Source organism: Polypterus senegalus, chromosome 3 (assembly GCF_016835505.1).
Source record: "Polypterus senegalus isolate Bchr_013 chromosome 3, ASM1683550v1, whole genome shotgun sequence".
Taxonomy (NCBI): Eukaryota; Metazoa; Chordata; class Cladistia; order Polypteriformes; family Polypteridae; genus Polypterus; species Polypterus senegalus.
In genome coordinates, this window is record NC_053156.1 from 214,242,234 (window position 1) to 214,256,052 (window position 13,819).

At 41.4% G+C, this 13,819-nt stretch overlaps 1 protein-coding gene across 1 annotated transcript in view; it reads right to left on the reverse strand.

The window, feature by feature from the left end:
* The window catches only part of LOC120525817 (afadin-like), a 365,848-nt gene that overhangs the window by 159,276 nt on the left and 192,753 nt on the right, over nt 1–13,819 (reverse strand). The window contains 1 exon segment of the mRNA XM_039748422.1: nt 11,856–11,925. Coding sequence (XP_039604356.1) covers nt 11,856–11,925 — 70 coding nt within the window.

Below are 13,819 nucleotides of genomic sequence, written 5' to 3' on the forward strand. Positions count from 1 at the left end.
TTACTGACTTGGTTCCATCAGGTTATTCATTTTTAAACTCTCCTCATTTGACTCGTCGTGGGGGTGGCACTGCCACTGTTTTTAAAAGTATGTTCTTGTGTCGGAGCCTTACAAGGGATCTGTTAAGCAGCTTTGAACTTCAACTTTTCGAAGTGTGCACCTTTCCTTCTTTGTTGTTTGCCTTGGTTTATAGACCTCCTGTAATTAATGATACTTTCATTTCTGAATTCTCTGATCTCCTGGCTGATATCACCCTCTCCCATGACAAAATATTTACTGTTGGTGATTTCAACATTCACGTTTGTTGTCAATCGAAACGTTTGGTCAAAGACTTTTTATCACTATTGGACTCATTTGATTTTATACAGCAAATTAATACGCCAACTCACTCTCTCGGTCACACCCTTGATCTCATTCTTACTCGTGATATTTCAGTGAATAGTATTGATTTATGTGATGTGCAATTACTTTTCACACAGGGTCAAGTAGGTTTGGAGTTTTTTTTCTCCCTAAATAATAAAAACCATCATTTAAAAACTGCATTTTGTGTTTACTTGTGTTATATTTGACTAATGGTTAAATGTGTTTGATGACCAGAAACATTTTGTGTGACAAACATACAAAAGAATAAGAAATGAGGAAGGGGGCAAATAGTTTTTTACACCACTGTATGCATATATATATATATATATATATATATATATATATATATATATCTCCCCCAATCTACATACTCTCAAATAGACAAACCACACGCCGTGGCGCAATGGTAGAGACTTCGCCTCTAGCGCCGACGTCCGATTCCCAACAGGGTGTGCACTGAGTATGTATGCGTGCTTCCCGATTCATTTTACCCTTGCATCCCCTTGGTTTGAGACGTATGAAAAAATATGCGGTTAACGCAGAAAGACAGATCACCAATTGAAGCTTTATGAATAATGGATACAAAGCACATTCCTAAGACTGATCGGAGGCAAATTTAATTTCAAAAGACTACCCGACGGAAGCCTTGATAAAAGCGTGGTTTTGTGCAAATTGTCCAAATACGAACCTGATGGAAAGAAATTATAATCAAATCCTTGATGACAGCAACACTCATAATGGTCACAAAACTATTACATTCACCATCATGTTATGTTATTTTTAAAATGTTTCCTTTTCTTAGCACAAGCACAGCTGAGAAGCTTCGATGCATGTACTCCATAATGCGTTAAAAAATAATAACGCATTTAATCACACTTTCAATTCCAAGCAAAGGGGAACTTTTGTCAATGCATGATTTCCTGGTATATCGACTACATTGATGCACACATCAGAGCTACAAAAATGTTAAGAGTCGGAATAAAGCACGTTCCTACGACTGATCGGAGGAAAATTTCATTTCAAAAGACTACCCGACGGAAGCCTTGCTAAAAGCATGGTTTTGTGCACACTGAAAAGCAAGCAAAATTAGATGCATTACAGAAGGCGGACTTTGTGGCTCTTACTGGGGATCATTGGACTTCCGTGACCGTTAGTAATTCTAATTACATCTAATTAAAAAATGTTCAATGATCACACTGTTTTAGCCTAATGTACAAAATAATTTTGGCTAAGGTTACTCAGAGTTTAAATGTGAAGCTGTGAAATTACCTTTTATGTTTCTGCCTTATTTTTTAAGAAGAAAAACTGCACTTTATGTTGAAATTTTTCTTATTATCATTTAAAGACAATACCATTTTGAAAATGTACTTAAAATACCACTTTATTTTTAAGTCTGCCCAATTTTAGCCAGGGATGATATTTTTGTTTCTGTTTTGAATTGAAATGCAGTTTAAAAGCATTTTTTTTTTTCAGAAATTAAAAGAGCTTGAGTTTACAATATTCATGTCCATGTCTATTATTTGATTCTGTCGCCCACTAAATTCCTTTTAAATTAAAAAAAAAATTGCGATTTGGGGCAAATTTTCATGTGTGATTACATACGATTAATCAAGATTAATTATTACACTGCCTCTAATTAAATAGATTAAATTTTTTAATCGAGTCCCACCCCTAATATATATATGTAGATATACATATGTAGATTTTTATTTATATATATGTATATGTGTATATATATATATATATGTGTACAGTGGAACCTCTAGATATGATCACCTCTGTATACGAGAAATTCAGGATAAGAGGAAAGTATGAGCGAAAAATTTGGATCTAAATACGAGCATTGGCTCGCGAACGAGCCACGAGCCAGGCTGTGGTTATGCGTGACGCGCTTCCCAATCCGCCCGACTCGGGATTCACCCAAGCTGACGCTGCCAGCCAGTCAGCTCACTCAGTGTTCCTTGTTCTCCCGTAGCGTGAGGATCTGTTTGTGCACTTGTGATTTCATTGTTTCGCTGTAGCAGTTCGCCGTATAAGCGTATCCAAAAATACTGCAGACATGCTGACGGAGAATAGGAGACGATTGCCCTCAAGAGGAGTACTAAGGTGTTGTACCGTGTTAGCCATTATGAATGTAGAGAAAAGCCAAGCAAAATGACACCTTTTATTGGCTAACTAAAAAGATTACAATATGCAAGCTTTGATTACAACTTGCCTAAAGACGGGGCCTGAGTTGCCGCGAAAGCTTGCATATTGTAATCTTTTTAGTTAGCCAATAAAAGGTGTCATTTTGCTTGGCTTTTCTCTACCCTCAAGAGGAGACAGAGAGAGGCGCGCGAGCAAGAGAGATAAGGAGAGGGAGACGCGCCCGAGAGAAAAGAACCATCAGCTCAGTTATGATCACATGACTCTCAGCAGACAAAGTGTATCCACACTTATTTATCAATGTTATTTGTTAGGAAAATTGATTTTTATGTTGATATTTTTGGGGGTGCGGAACGGATTAACTGGATTTCCATTATTTTCAATGGGGAAGTTTTGCTCTAGATACAAGAAATTCGCTATACAAGCTCAGTGCTGGAACAAATTAAACTCGTATCTAGAGGTTCCACTGTATATATACAGTATATGTATATATTTGTATATGTATGTGTATATATATATATATATATATATATATACACACACACACAGTATATATATGTGTGTGTGTATATATATGCCAGCAACACTCATGACAATGACAACACAATTACATTGTCAATCATGTTACGTTATTATTAAAATGTTTCCTTTTCTTTTTCATTACTTCTTTAACACACTACTTCTCCGCTGCGAAGCGCGGGTATTTTGCTAGTTCTCTATATACCTTCACCCTATTGGAGCGATTTTTAGGAAATTTAACATTTCTTTTCACTGCTATGCTGATGATACTCAGGTTTATATTCCCGTCTGCAACTCTGCAACAAATCAACTCCACAACTGTCTGCCTGAACGAAGATCCTGGATGGCCAATAATTTTCTTGATCTAAATCAAAATAAAACGAAGGTGCTTATAGTGGGTCCATCAGCTAAAGCCCAAATTGGTCTTGGACTTCTCGGCTCTTTCTCTGCCTTTTCCAAACCTCAAGTCTGCAATCTTGCTGTTACCTTTGATAGTAACCTCTCTTTTGAGAAACAAGTTAATTCTAGGAGTGTGACGAGATCACGAGATCTCGCGAGATCAGATTTGTCTGGCGAGATGCGTCTGGTCTCACGAGAATGTGACGATATCCTTGCGTTATTGGCATGATGGAGTGTGAGGAAGAAGTAAGGATAGAAGATGTGCCCGCGACATTTAAATTTTTGGTGTGGCAACATTTTGGATTCCTTGTGGAAATAAGAAATGGCGAAAAAATGACAGACAAGACAAAGACAATTTGCAAACACTGTAAGAAATTAATACCGTACACCTCTGCTAACACAAGCACTATGCAAAAGCATTTAGAAAACAACCACAGCTCGTTACTAAAAGCTGCGCCTGTGAAGAAAATGGAAAGCAATTCAGTTCGCATAAAAGGGCAAACAACCATAACAAATGCCTTTGCAGCTAAACTTCCACCATCCAATGCAAGAGCCACGGCAATAACAAAAGACATCGGCGTTTTCATTGCAGCCGATATGAGATCATTTTCTGTGGTGGAAAATCTGGGATTTCGGCAACTCATCCACACACTGGAACCAAAGTATGCCATCCCGTCACGCGCACATTTTACTCGCATGGAGGTCCCGACCCTGTACAAGGAGTGCAAGGTAAACGTTGTACAGGCTCTGAAATAGGCAGAAACCATCGCCATAACTACTGACGGTTGAACTTCTAGTTGTACACAGAGCTATATCACAATTACAGTCCACATTATCAACAGTAATTGGGAAATGGTACATTTTGTACTGCAGACGCGCCGACTTTTTGAATCACACACAGGGGCAAACGTCGGTGAAGTTTTACAAGAAGCTGTCACACAGTGAGGTCTTAAAAAGCCAAACCATTGCATCGCTATTGTAACAGACAATGCGCGTAATATGGATGTGGCTGTGTGCGAGGCAGGATTTGAGCCGCACATCAAATGCTTCGCGCACACAATAAATCTCGCTACACAGGCTGGCCTCGGTGTTGCGCGTGTCGCTCATTTGCTCAGGCGGGTGAGACGTGTAACAGCTTTTTTTCACCAAAGTTTTACAGCTGCCGCGGTACAGACATCTAAGCAGAAGCTGCTACAACTGCCACCGTACAAATTAATAATGGACGTCACCATGCGATGGAATTCATCATTGGATATGCTGGTTCGTTACCTGGAGCAGCAGGCTGCTATAGCAGCAGCGCTCACCAGCCCAGAAATAAGACAAAATGCCCGCAACATTGACACACTGGATACCTGCGACATTGTCAATGCCGAATTTCTTGTGAAGCTGCTGAATCCTTTAAAGACAGCTACCACTGTCTTGTGTGAAGAGAAGAGACCCACAGTGTCTCTCATCGTGCCACTGAAGAACATGATTGAACAAAACATGGCACCAAATGACAGTGATTCCCCCACTGTGGCCGACACAAAAAGAGCAATTCTCAGCAATATTTCAGGCAGATACAGTGGGGATGTATACAACTACCTGCTGGAGAGCACTGCACTGGACCCAAGATTCCAGTCTCTACCGCAGCTAGACTGCAACCAGCGTGAGGCAGTCTTTCAGAGGATACAGAAAAGGGTGGAACAGTTGCAGCAAACCCAGGTATCATTGACTTGATTTTTTTTTCCCTAGAAGATTTATGTTTACAGTACCAAATTTTAATGGATTTAATAGGTTCATGCTGTATTTGTGTGTGTGTGTGTGTGTGTGTGTTGTAAACATGAGAGCATCAGAGTGAATGTATTTGTGTTAAAAGAGAGAGGGGGACTGCTTTGCTGCTTGCTAATGTTAAAGCCAGTGTTTCTGCTGTTTAAAGCCCACAGATGAGAAGAGTATGGAGCGCAAGGAAGAGGCATCAGTTCATTGTTCCACACATGGGGGCAAGGGGGCTCTTGAAGCTGAAGGCAGAGCTGAGTCAGAAGAGGAACCTGCTTCCAAGAAGACAGCACTTGATCTGCTAGGGGACTCTTTCTCGAAGACAGAACAGCCCAGCAAAGGAATTGAGAGGGAAACTGAACTTTACAGTGTAGAAGGAAAATTTTTTATTAGCATAAGAGAATAACAAATTAACATATAGAGCCATAAAAAGTAATTAAAAGCTTCTAAAACATTAGATTAAGCATAAATTAGAATATTAAAGCAAATACGATAGGTCTAGCAAATATTTAACTAAAAATCAGTTATATTGCATTATTTTATAGGCTTACATTAAAATTTCCAAAGTAAAGAAAAGATACACCAAGACCAGTTTTGGACAGGATTAAGAGTTTGAGAACACCTGTGATTCAAGGCTAGGAAACGATAACATAGAGAAGAGGCCTCTGTAAACCAGCTGGGTTGCTGAATCAGCAGAAAGGCTTTTGCTATAAGCAGGGTCACGCTGACCTAATGCATGAAGAGAAAATCTTAGTAAATGCAGGCATTAGCAAAAATACTGTAAGGATATATTAGCAATTAACTTCAGTGTAGAAATTAAGACAAATCAAGCATGCCAAGCAATGATCAAATGAAAGCACATACTATACTTTTTTTTTAATTAAAGCTTAAGCTTCAGGTCACTATTGTAAAAAGTTTGGAAGGCTTAAGAGAGGAAACGATGAGAGGAAAACCCATATATGGAATTGAAGCCTTGGCCAGTTAGAGAAAATGGGAACAGAATAGAAAGATAACACATTCCATAAGGGGGCCAGTAATAGGAATAGTAAGAAGATGATAAGGGTTCCCATGGAAACTCAAGGTACGGTGGACAGGAGTTGAAGGGAGTCAGAGAAGAGATTGGGAGGAAACCATCCACCCAGTCTTAGACCAATCAAAATATGCCAAACAGACACCAAGAACAACAATGGACAGTAAACCAGGTGCAGAATGAGCTAATTGAATGAGCCAAAATGATAAGAAATTGTTATAAAAACTTCAATGGCTGTAATGATCGGGGCTCAATCTCATTCGGCTGAATTGGGTTGAGTCTGTGTGGTTGATTTATTGCAATAAAGCCTGAAGTTATTGGTATATTTTCCCTCAGTTTAAAAAGGTTTAATTTTCTTCTTAATAAAAATTTTAAGTCAGTTCTTCGCTGCTGCGAAGCACGGGTATTTTGCTAGTTTTTAATAAATTTTCAAAAATCTCAAGTAAACTTATTTCACATTGTCATAATGGGGTGGAAAAAGTGATGCGCTGTGAATACTTTCCAGATGCACTGTATATATGTATGTATATATATATATATGTATATATGTATGTGTATATATAGTATATATAGTCGCATATGGCTGGGGCGACCCGGCCAGGATACCCAGGAGGACCGAAGCAGGGCTTATGCCTCCCCCAGACAATGTGGGGGCGACCACACTGGTTCCTTTGGGGGCCAGAGGTACAGAGCTTTGAAGCTCAAACCTGTAGGGGCCCGTGGTCACCGCTAGGGGGTGCCCCAATGCCTTGGGAGCCCTGGACCTCAGCACTTCTGCCACACCCGGAAGTGCTGGGAGGAAGAGGAGAGGGACACCCGGAGTGCTTTCAGGGATACAGCCGGCACTTCCGCCACATGGGGGTGTGTCGATAGAAGATTGCCGGGAAGCACTTGGAGCACATCCGGGTGAGTTTAAAAGGGGCTGCCACCCTTCATTCGATGGCTGGAGTTGGGTGGAAGAGGACAGAGCCGGCCTGAAAAGAGGGAAGACATTATGTAACGGCCTGGACTTTGGGGCGATTGGTGCTGCGGCACTGGGTTCTGTGTGTGTGTTTCCCACTTGTATATATTGTAAATAAACGTGTTGTGGTGCTTAACAACAACATCAACAACATTTATTTATATAACACATTTTCATACAAATAATGTAACTCAAAGTTAACTTCATGTCTACCTGTCTGTGTCCAGCCTGTTCCCCACAATGGCATCCCAGATGGGACTATCTGCCTGTTACAAGGCAGGGACCCAGTTTAAATAATTAAACATGCGCTGCGGATTGGGCCGGAGGAGAGGCCCCACAGGAAGCAGCTGGAGGATATGACTGACAGTCAGGTAAGTCAATCACCGGTTGGCTTTCTGTGCTTGCCAGCGGCTTTGCGTGAGTTGGAGGAGTGCCTTCAGCCCGCAGAGTCGCTTTCACAGGTGCTACGTGCTCTCTGTGAAGGGAAGGCAGTCGCGTCAATACAGACGATGCGTACATCGGCAGAACGGCATGACGCTGGATCCTTTGGCCGGAGCGGTACGGCAGGGACGGTGAGTAGAACCGACCCCGAAAAGCATAAGGGAGGTCCCACCGAAAAGGCCTGTGATAGAAATGATCGGAACCAAGTAGGGGGATCTCCAACAATGGATGCGGCTGTGAGTGCTGTGTGCACGGTGAGGGGAGAAAGACCGAGAGGACTGGCAGGACAGGGGCTGATGAGTGCCCCGGATCCTAGCGCTCTACGCCCAGAGCCAGCGGCGGCCTCGTGCTGCTCCGATAAGGGAGGACGTGAGGCAGGCTGCTCACGTCCGGAGAAAGGCCGCCCTCTGCGGAGGCAGAGGGAAACCATGAAGTCAGCGAAGAGGGTCCCATCTATTGATCCAACAGGAGGGACACGGAACTAGTGGAGGGGGTGCCGAAGAGGCAAGTCGCTAGGTACTGGTCAAAGGAGGGAGCCAGAGGGTGGTGTCCAAGCAGCGTCTCTGCCCCTGTGTCTGTTTTTCTTGCAGGACCGGACCCTGGACGCACAGTAGGACCCGCTTCATTGGGGACCTGTCCTCGTGGGAAGGGACACCTCGCTGGACGGCTCTTCCCTGGCGATGGGGCACTGTCACAACTTGCGGAGGCTATGGAGGTGCGAGAGGCTCCAAACAAAGGGGCACAGAAACTTTGGAGGGGGTGCCGAAGATGTAAGCCTCAGGGTGCCGGAACGGACCCAGGAGCTTCAGGAGTAGGACCCACTTCGGGGATGAGCTGCCTCGTGGGACGAACTGCTCCGCCCGATGGGTCTTCGCTGGTGGTGGTATGGCAGTGTCGCACAGGGCTGGTGGGGACCCAGCCGGGATGCCCAGGAGGGCCAAAGGAGGGCTTATGCCTCTGCTCAGACCGCGTGGGTGCGACCGCCCTGGTGCCATTGGGGGGCCCGGGTACAGAGCTTTGAAGCTCAACCCTGTAGGGGCCCGTGGTCACCGGCAGGGGGTGCCCCAATGCCTTGGGAGCCCTGGACCTCAGCACTTCCGTCACACTTGGAAGTGCTGGGGGGGCAGAGATGCAGGGACACCCGGAGTGCTTCCATGGATACACCCGGCACTTCCGCCACACGGGGGTGTATCAATGGAAGATTGCCGGGAAGTACCTGGAGCACATCCGGGTATGATTAAAAGGGGCTGCCTCCCTCCATTCAATGGCTGGAGTTGGGTGGAAGAGGACAGAGCTCAGGAGGAGAGGAGAGAGGCGGCCTGAAGAGAGGAAAGGCATTGTGTAAGGGCCTGGACTTTGGGGTGATTGGTGCTGCGGCACTGGGTTGTGTGTGTGTTTCCCAATTGTATATATTGTAAATATGCTGTGGTGCTTAACATCATGTCTACCTGTCTGTGTAGACAGACAGACAGACAGACAGAGACAGACAGACAGACAGACAGACAGACAGACATACATACATAGGAACCTTGGTTCACGACCATAAGTCGTTCGCAAACCAATTTGTTCGTGAACCAAAGCAATTTCCCCCCACATGGGATTGTATGTAAATACAATTAATTCGTTCCGGACCATACGAACTGTATGTAAATATATATTTTTTTTTACGTTTTTAAGCACAAATATATTTAAATAAACCATAGAATGCACAGCGTAATAGTAAACTACATGTAAAACATTGAATAACACTGAGAAAACCTTAAACAACAGAGAAAACTAACACTGCAATAGTTCGCTCTATAGCACTACCAACCGCTGGCTAAAAGCACTTTTTTTAATGAGTTATAAGCACAGGGAAAAAAATGAACATTTGAAAAAATCCGTAATTTAATAAACCACCAAGAAAAATAACATTGCAACAATGCACACTACGAACCGCTCGCTGGAAACAAAAGTGAAAACAAAATCAAGCTCAGTGCATTCTTTAACTGCCTTCCTACCTTAATGCGTCCAGCTCTCTCTCGCGCAGCCTGTGAGTCTGCATCTCTCTCTCGCGCTGCCTCTGTGTGTGCGCGTCTCTCTCGCGCTGCCTGTGTGTGTGCGTCTGTCTCTCTCTCTCGAGCTGCCTGTGTTTGTGTGTGTGTCGCGCTCTCGAGAGAGAGAAAGAATTGCACAGGGAGAGACTGAACATGTACAAACCGAAAGAGAAATTGGCTTAATCGTATACCGAGTGTGTGGTCGTGAATTGAGGCAAAAGTTTGGCAAACTTTTTGGTCGTAAACCGAGTTGTACGTGTACCAAGATGTTCGTGAACCGTGGCTCCACTGTATATCTATAGATATACAGTGGAACCTCAGGTCATGAACATCTCGGACCACGTACGGACCAAGTTCGACAAACTTTTGCATCTGTTCATGACCACACACTCGGGTGACGAACAACCCAGATTCCTGAACGTGTTCAGTCTCTCCCTGTGCATTCCCTGTACAGCAAGCGAGCGAGAGAGAGAGAGAATGCGAGAGATCAACGAGCGAGAGAAAGAGAGTGCAAGAAGGCAGCAAGGCCGAGAAGAAAATTAAAGAATGCACGGGGCTTGATTTTAAAGAGACTGCAAGGTTAGTTTTCTCTGTTCAAGGTTTTCTCAGTGTTATTCAAAGTTTTCACATTTAGTTCACTATTACACTGTGCATTCTATGGTATAATTAACTATTTCTGTGCTTAAAAATCATTAAAAAAAATGTATTTACATACAGCTCGTATGGTCCGGGACGAGTTTTGGAACGTAATACAGTCGTGACCTGAGGTTCTGCTGTGTGTGTGTGTATGTGTGTGTATATATATATATATATATATATATATATATAGAGAGAGAGAGAGAGAAAGAGAGAGACACAGATATAGATATATATAGACAGATATATAGATAGATTATATAGATATATAGATTATATAGATACATTATATAGATATATAGATTATATAGATACATTATATAGATATAGATATATATATATATATATATATATATATATATATATATATATATATATATATATATATATATATATATATATATATATATATATATATATATATATATATATATACACAGAGCATCCGGAAAGTATTCACAGCGCATCACTTTTTCCACATTTTGTTATGTTACAGCCTTATTCCAAAATGGATTAAATTCTTTTTTTTTTTCAGAATTCTACACACAACACCCCATAATGACAACGTGAAAAAAGTTTACTTGAGGTTTTTGCAAATATATTAAAAATAAAAAAAATTGAGAAATCACATGTACATAAGTATTCACAGCCTTTGCTTAATACTTTGTCGATGTACCTTTGGCAGCAATTACAGCCTCAAGTCGTTTTGAATATGATGCCATAAGCATGGCACACCTATCCTTGGCCAGTTTCACCCATTCATCTTTGCAGCACCTCTCAAGCTCCATCAGGTTGGATGGGAAGCGTCGGTGCACAGCCATTTTAAGATCTCTCCAGAGATGTTCAATCGGATTCAAGTCTGGGCTCTGGCTGGGCCACTCAAGGACATTCACAGAGTTGTCCTGAAGTCACTCCTTTGATATCTTGGCTATGTGCTTAGGGTCGTTGGTTCATCTTTCAGCAGAACGTCGCCCCAGTCTGAGGTCAAGAGCACTCTGGAGCAGGTTTTCATCCAGGATGTCTCTGTACATTGCTGCAGTCATCTTTCCCTTTATTCTGACTAGTCTCCCAGTTCCTGCCGCTGGAAAACATCCCCACAGCATGGTGCTGCCACCACCATGCTTCACTGTAGTGATGGTATTGGCCTGGTGATGAGCGGTGCCTGGTTTCCTCCAAACGTGACACCTGTCATTCACACCAAAGGGTTTAATCTGTGTCTCGTCAGACCAGAGAATTTTGTTTTGTACTGGCCATTATACAGCTCCATACGTCTTCAGACAGAGCACACCTGCTGACATGGCTCTGCGTTCCCACTGCAGCGCCTTCAACACAATGTACTAAGCTCCATTCGTTAAGCTGGTTCACTTTGACCTTTTAAAGTAGAAAAGTTCCGGTTTAGCACTATTTCAATCTAAAATGGTTATGGTCGAGTTTGTGCATTACCACTAAGATACGGATATTATTATTTATCCAAACCTACTTACTCCAATGCAGGCTCATGGAGGAACCAAGTAAACAGTACATTTGTGATTTGTAAAAACAAAAATGAACAATAAGAAAATTGTACCTTGCTTGCTGGAAGTGCTGTGCCACTATGGATATCTCCATCCAGATCAAACGTTGTCTCTGGGACACTACTAAAAGAAAGAAATATCATGAAATCCAAGCACCACAATGGATGCTGACTGAAAGAAGACAAAATGCATTAATACTAACACTAATAAAACCATTTGCGAAAATAGTGTCAACAATAATTTTAAGCTGAATTAATACAAGAAAAATTAAGCCAACAACATTTTTCACTTAGCATATTTGGTAAAATGTGGCTGTGTTTGTACTATTTTTACCCAAGGGTAACATCAGTCATATTAAGTCTTTCTTATTCAACTAGACTGATCATTTTAATCAGGAAAAAAACATGGTTATTTAACTTTTCTGTACTGCATAGAGTTAATACATTGGTATTTAATATGAAATTTGACAAAACTCTTCCCCTTCTCTGTGTTGTTATCACTGCCAAGCAAAAGTCATTCACACCTTAATTCAAAATTATCTACAGGTAACTGTTCAAGAATACTAAAGATACAATCTCAAATATGTATACTCCATTTCACAGAGCAAATCATTTACAGCATCACCTTGATATAGACTCAAGATTGACATGCATGCAATTTTGTCAGATTCATAGTCTTTAATTTTTGATTATTTCATCAAAATAGATGCTTTAGAAAAGGTGAGAACATACCATTTCTTCTTTATGTGTGAAACCTAAAGAAATGCCATTTTCAAGTACCTCTTCTTACTTTAAATTCTAAGCAGCAGTATTTGCTGCTGCTTTAATTTTAGGATGAGTTCAGAGATAGATGTTTTTAACTGTATTTTGAAACAGAAAAATGTAAAAATACAAAACATTTTGCCATCTGTAAATGCAATGATCAGAAAAGAATTCATATGCATCTACAGTCATGACTGAAAGTTTGCAGGCTAATTGTATGATTTTGCTATTTTTTTAAACAAAGATGAGTAATAAGAATTTGTATTCCTGAATTAAATAAGATATAACTGTTCTCCAATTTTAGTATTATGAAAGAAAATGTCCACACAGAAAAATTATAATACACACAGGAACAATTCCTTACATCAGGATAAAGGAGGATCAGGTTGTCAAACAACACAGTGTTAACCAATTAACTAAACTATCCAACAAAACTCAAGGTCTGAAAAAGATGCGTCAAGGATGAAAAAGTAAAAATAATTGCTAGAAACCAGTTGTCCATCCTGAATCTAGCACCGTGCCCCAGACTAAGGAAACATAACCAGAATTGTAGAAAAAAAAACTGGTGGATGCTCATTAATCTGGACCATTTTATATGGCAATTTCAGGTTCTGACTTCAAAAATCCACTAGTAGGCCAACATTATTCAACTGGAGGACAGTAAAAATAATGCTAGCCTTGCCAAGTAGTGCACATCCTCCTAAAATTTGATTAGGACTACAAGAACAACAATAAAAGGTAAATGGTAATCTGAAAATAAGAAGTCTCCCTATCTGTCTACATATCATAACCACATCACCAAAAACAAAGTGCTACAACGTAGTGGCCTGACAAATTTGAAAGACACAGTTACCACTTGCCAAATGTGCCTGAGTGGCTATGCACTCAGATTATCTGAATACAGGGTTCCTCAAAACTGCACTGAACATGAAGCTCAGACTGTAAAGTGGAGACAAAGACATCCCTTCAAGACATAGCAGGTGACCTGCCATGAAGACCTCCAACTCATCAATATCGAATAGGATAAGCCTATTCTCAGTCACAGCTAATTAATCTTGTTGGCAAACCCTTGCTATCCAATGTGCCAAGTAATGAGGGAGGAGCTAAGTCCAAGTAAGACCCACATTGCCTGTGGAATACTGTAGTATTGAATAGATAAACATAAGTAAGAACCCTGAGCAGAAGTCCTGTCTATAAAAGGGTCGCCAGGAAGAAACCTCATCTGTGTAAAAGAACAAAGCTGCAGTTCTGAAGTT